This window comes from Silurus meridionalis, chromosome 18, assembly GCF_014805685.1.
Source record: "Silurus meridionalis isolate SWU-2019-XX chromosome 18, ASM1480568v1, whole genome shotgun sequence".
Taxonomy (NCBI): Eukaryota; Metazoa; Chordata; class Actinopteri; order Siluriformes; family Siluridae; genus Silurus; species Silurus meridionalis.
In genome coordinates, this window is record NC_060901.1 from 3,523,513 (window position 1) to 3,529,962 (window position 6,450).

General features: G+C 37.4%; 1 protein-coding gene across 1 annotated transcript in view; it reads left to right on the top strand.

The window, feature by feature from the left end:
* ninj2 (ninjurin 2) overlaps positions 1 to 6,048 on the top strand; it is a 22,450-nt gene extending 16,402 nt beyond the window's left edge. Inside the window, exons 2-3 of the mRNA XM_046873545.1 lie at positions 4,939 to 5,140; positions 5,505 to 6,048. Coding sequence (XP_046729501.1) covers positions 4,939 to 5,140; positions 5,505 to 5,653 — 351 coding nt within the window. The 3' untranslated portion in view covers positions 5,654 to 6,048. The remainder of the gene's footprint in view (positions 1 to 4,938; positions 5,141 to 5,504) is intronic.
* Positions 6,049 to 6,450: the final 402 nt, after the last annotated feature.

A 6,450-nucleotide genomic window follows, 5' to 3' on the forward strand; every position in this document is an offset into this window, starting at 1 on the left:
AGGTTGCTTTGATGAAGAATTTCATCAACCCTTCATAGCAGATTGTTAAGACATGTTTTAGGACACATTTTAAATCACTCTATACAATTTTGTGTCTCTAAGTTTTATGCTAACATTTTGTTGAAAAACCACTGGAAAAGTCTATAAAGTGGACCTCAGTAGATCTCCAAACCCTCGCGCCACTCAGTAATAGGCGAGAAACTTACCACAGTCTGGCTCCTGATTGGACGGCATGTTTGAGTTTCAGGGTAAAATATAACCTCATATTTTACCTCATATTTGTGAAACTATCCCTAGTCACCCTGGTGTACTAAAAAAAGTCAAGTTTATGCTAATGTTATACAAACATGTTTATGGAATGTTCTGGAATATTTGGACGGCTTTGTCATCTATAACCAACAGATCTTGACATTCATTTTGTGAGTTGTGAAGGCGTTTTTACATACGAAAAAATGTTCAAAATGTAAAATACTGTGCCTTAAATTAATATTGGCACCGTTCAGTAAATATGAGCAGAACAAGGCTGTAAAAAAAATCACCATTTTGTTACTTTTTTCTAAAGAATTCACCAAAAAAACGAGCTCTCATGGATTCTCATTTAACAGTTGCAAACACATCAACCTAGTAAGAAATCTCTTACATGTGTGTGACACAATTATTGGCACCCTTTTGATCAATACTTTATGCAACCTCGCTTTTTTAACAACATAATTCAAAAAATTCAAAAAATTCAAAAAATTCAAAAATTCAAAAAATTCAAAAATTCAAAAATTCAAAAATTCAAAAATTCAAAAATTCAAAAAAATTCAAAAAAATTCAAAAATTCAAAAATTCAAAAATTTTAAAATTCTAAAATTCTAAAATTCTAATTCAATTTGAAATACAAATAAAAAAAGACATTTTTAAAACATAACATAATAAATGTTCTTCAACAAACTGTTTTGAGCCTCATCTTATAATTCTTTATGAATTGGATAATACATGGCATACGGACATTTTCGAAGGTCCACGCTGGTGGACTCTTCTTTTCAGTTCACCCTGTACAGGTATTCTCTGGGATGACAATGGCAAGAGCTTCATTTGGTGGTCAGTAATTTATTTTTGTCTTGATTTTAATGTATGTTTTTGGGTCATTTTCCGTCTGGAAGATCCACCTATGGATCGGCTTCTTAACCATTGCCCTGATAGTGAAAATGTGCATTTTTCATTTTGTGAAGCTCAACAACCTTTTGCTGCACATTACAGCTATATTCCTTGATTTTACCTATTGGTTTGAAAGGATATTCGGCCTGTCTTACCTCATATTTGTGAAACTATTCCTAGTCACCCTGGTGTACTTAAAAAAGTCAGATATCAATACGGACATGTACGGACATGTTAACTCATGTGAATTCCTAGGTGTGCTATTAACTGATCAGCATAACATTATGACCACCTGCCTAAAATTGTGTTGGTCCCCTTTTGCTGCCAAAACAGTCGTGACCCTTCGAGCATCAACATCATTAACTTCTTCAGCAGGTTGAGCTACAGGAGCTCGTCTGTTGGATCGGACCACACAGACCAGCCTTCGCTCCTCACGTGCATCAATGAGCCTCGTCCACCCACGACCCTGTCGCCGGTTCACCACTGTTCCTTCCTTGGAGCACTTTTGATAGATACTGACCACTGCAGACCAGGAACATCCCACAAGAGCTGCAGTTTTGGAGACTCAGTCATCTAGACGTCCCAATTTGTCAAACTCGTTAAAATCCTTACGCTCGCCCATTTTTCCTGTTTCTATCACGTCAAGTAGTGATGAGAAGATCTGATCATTTGAGTGACTTGGTTCCTTGAATCTTTTTCATCAAAATGTATGGATATTTTTTGGGTCATTTAGTTCATTTCCTTCCTTTAAAATAAATTTTAAATAATACATTTTCAATAAGTAGATAAAACTTCATAGCGTTTACGGGAGTCACGTGACAAAAAAACTCGAAGAGTCGAGACTTAAACTACTCAGTTCTGTTGTTTTGAGATTTTGCTGTTTGAGACGACTCGTTCTTACGAGTCACATTAAAAGACTCGTTCATGAACGACTCATCGCTAGAGCAGAGAGATATTTTTTTTCTCTCATCCTAGAAACCACTACATCAATGTTAATACATTCACAATCAGGACAGTCTACTTACTAAGCTGGAGATAATTATATGGAGATACCGAGATACCAGTCAGATCTGTAGCACAGTAGCACCTAAATAAGTCGCTACTCCACCTCATTGCAGGAATTCAATGCTCGAGACGCAGCTGTGCCATATGCCGTTTGTAGCCCAGGGCTCCCTAAAGAACAAATGATCACACTTGACAGAAATGTTTCTCATTTGCCAGGTGGTAACAGAGACCCTGAATTCATCACATAGCAAGTCAAACGCTTGAACATTGCCTGAGGAAGGCCAAGAGCATTCCAACTTACAGCGCCACCGCTAAAACATGGCAGCTTTATGGGGAAAAAGACACATTAAAAATACAATATATGGGCAAAAGTATTGGGACACCCAACAAGTCCCATGTGGTTCTTCCCTAAAGTGTTACCAAAAAAACCAAAGGAACACAATTGTATTTGATGTTTTTGTATACAGGAGCATGAAAGCATTGGAAAATCTTGTTCCAAAATGAAGACATGCATTAAATAGGTTGGAGAGGAAGATCTCCTGTGATAGAACTTGATCTGACTGTACCCCAGACCTCCTCCAGAAAAATGGAGGACACTATAACAGCAAATGATGACTAAATGTAGAATGCGATGTTCACATTTTTTCCACAGAAATCTGCATAGCTGTGAAGACAGGAAACGGAGGCATCGATGACGTGACCCATTTCCTGCTTTCCTTTACATTACTAATCCTCTCTCCAGGGTCAAATGAAGACTACGATATTTTGGAGGTCATTTTCTCACAACATGTCAAGGGAGTTTTTCGCCTCAGCCTTGTTCATCAGGGATTAATACACATAATTCACTTGTATTCATTTATCTTTTTTACATTCTACGAACTTTCTCAGCTGTTTTGCTTGTCATCCTGTCAAGCCACATTTGCCCTTATATACGTGGATATCTCCTCTGTCTCCTCTTGAGACATTCACAGATCTTAATCCTTCTCTTGACATGTCTAAGCAAAAAAAAAAAAAGAAAAAAAAGAAAACAAACCCAAACCTTTCTCAAGTTTGAGTGAAACCTCCTCTGCTGCTTGTATTCACTATTGGACAGTCTCTCGACCAATGGGTCGACGGGGAGGTGGACTTCCTGTACGCCATGCTGCATGCAGAGCCTCTGTGAAACACTCCTGAGCTCTCCTGTGGTGTTTATTTTATGGGGGAGAAGTGAAAAAAGGGCCCAGCGACGTGGCACGTGCGGTGTTTGGAACCGTGCCACGTTCTCGTTTCGCCAGAGAATGATTTACAACTCGGGTTTCCAACGCTGCTATTTTTATTTGCTTTTTTTATTTTTTACTAGGCACATATATATATATATATATACTGTACATGGTCTGAGATTGACATGGATGGAGAAAATGTGGGATTTTCGTAAAGAAACAAATTCCTCCATCTGGTTGTAGAAACACTTTAAAGAATTATCATAAATTGACACTGTGGTTGTAGGCATTATCACTGACACTGTGTACATGTGTACATGTGTTATTTAAATGCAATGGTGTAGTGTCTAGACTAACATAATATTTATTCATATTTTAGTTTTAATTCTATGGAAGTAAACCACCACAATCCAGGAAATGTGATATTCATTTACCACACAAAACATAATCAGTGGAGTTTATTGTAAATACTATAAAGGAAAAACTATATTGTACTTACAAGAAGATTTATAGAAAACAGATACTAGTGCTGCCATCTGCTGGAGAATAGAATAGAATAGAATAGAATAGAATAGAATAGAATAGAATAGAATAGAATAGAATAGAATAGAATAGAATAGAATAGAAGTGAGGCTTTTAACTGTCATATGTACTTTACATGAATTCTTTCTTCTTGGTAAAAGTACACACATACTTCACTTAAGTAGAAGTACAGATACTGATGTTTTAAAAAACTCTAGTAAAAAAACTGAGAAAATGTCTCCCCAAATGGAAATACTTGATTAAAGAACGAAATAAGTGGAATAAACTACCTAAATACAGTAACCAATTAAATTTTTCTTCATTACTGTTCACCACTGGTCTTGGTCTCATGAATGTTCTTCAGAGCCCTCATTATTTCCACAACTTTTTTAGCTTTTTGCGGGTTTTTGCCGCCCCCTGCAGGTGAATCACGAAAAAAGCTAATATTTTCCATTCTGAATATAAATTCAGCAAATTTAATGGTACAGAAGTTTCTTACAGTTATCTACAAGGTTTTCTCTGCTGGCTTAATAAACACTGTCCAAGCTTTTACTTTTTCATATATTTTTCATGTAAATGTTCTTTTCATTTTAAAGATTTTCTCCCAGTTGCACTGCTTCCAGTAGTGTATGTTTACGTTTGAGTTTTTATCCAATCAGAATTCAGCCGTCACGTGTTTCCAGGGTCAAGGAAATCTGCATTGAGGCCTTCAGAATCAACAGTGTGGGTGTCTGTAGCTTCAAATACATGACAGCAAAACCTGATTGGTCTTTAACCAATCAGATTCCGAGTTGCCGATATCGGGGCCATCTAGCAGGCATCCAGTAACGTCGGCGTTTTCACGTCCACACTTCGTTTGTAGTAAACTGCACAAACTTAAATATATTTGTGTGGATTTAATAGCTTTTTTTAAAATTCTACAATGGCTGACAGAGAAGAAGAAATGTATTTGGTCGCATATATATCTTTATCTTTTTTTGCAGATCCTTTGCTCGTATTGAATGTGCTGGAATTATAACTCTACTACTAATGGAGTAATGTGGTCATGTGTTATTTCCTTCTCTCGCAGCGTCTCAACATAAACCGCTACGCCACTAAGAAGACGATGGCTGAAGGCATGTTGGATGTGGCTCTGCTCATGGCCAACACTTCTCAGCTGAAAGCCGTGCTGGAACAAGAGCCCGGGTTTAAGTACTACATGACTGTGATTGTGCTTATTGCAGTCTCGCTTTTCTTCCAAGTGCTCGCTGGGGTTTTCTTCATTCTCATGGGTAAGCAATGGAGCGTTATTGCTTTTTTTTTCTGCCATACAGCTTTATAAAGCAAGCTGCAAGATTTCTTAGATATGCTGTGGCTCTTCGTGTTTTCGGAAGGAGCAGCAGATTTGGACAAAAGTTTGTGGACACCTGACCATAAGCTCTATATTACATCTTCCACTTCAACCCATGTAAAGCATATCTTCATAGATCTCGTTGCCTTGTTATGCTTGAAAAGGTTTGTGTGCCTCCTAATAGTTTGCAGAGGAACCACATGTGGATGGAAAAGTCAGGTGTCCCAATACTTTTGTCCTTATAGTATGCATATTCGCCTTTTTTTTCCTTAAGGAACCTCCTTCTTTTTTTTCTCTCTTACCAGCACGCAAAGACCTCAATGTTGTCGCCAATCAAAGAAAGCTTGATGTAATGAATAACATAGCGACTGCCCTCGTGTTATTCACCGTCATCGTCAACATCTTCATCACCGCGTTCGGTGTTCAGAAGACCGGCCTCTACCATCGGAATTGAAGTTTAATTGAAGATGACAGATTGCTAAACTAATGTTACAGGTTTATTTCTGTTGATAAAAACATTGCTAATGTAATGAAATGAAACCATAACACATAATATGCTGTGTGTTGTTCGGCTGCAGGACAAATATCATCACCTTGGAATCAAGGAAGCCTGCGGAGGACATTGTTAGGTTAATATTAATAAGAATAATTAATAATTAATCAATAATAATACATTTACAGTATTTTACTATGCTCAATCCTTTCTATATTTGTCATAGATTGCTTTATAAGGTATTTAACATCTTATAAATAATCCTACTTTGATTTTAAACATCATTCGTTTTTTAAATTTTATTTAATTCAGTACAATTTAATTAATTCTGATTTGCATTAATAAAGATTTAAAAAGATTGTTCTTTATAAGTGTCCATAATGAGTGGGACGGGGGCGACTGTGGTGAAGGAAAAACTCCCTGAGGTGGCATGAGCAAGAAACCTTGAGAGGAACCAGACTCAAGAGAGAAACCAGTCCTCATCTGGGTGCCACCAAATGTTCATTTATTACAGCCAACAACAACGATGCTGAGGTGCAGTGATGGTGATCAAATGCAACCTTTAGACCTCAGCCATTGTAGCAGACTGTTGACATTTAAACACAGTCCAAAACCATCCTCAAAGCTCCGGTCTTACTCCGTAATTTCATGGATCCCTAGGTCGTTGATGTGAAACCATCCCCAGGATGACAAAATATACAAATATCCCAGTTTTCAGCCTGTGGGGTTTATAAGAGAAAGTTCTGCCCCTGCTGTTG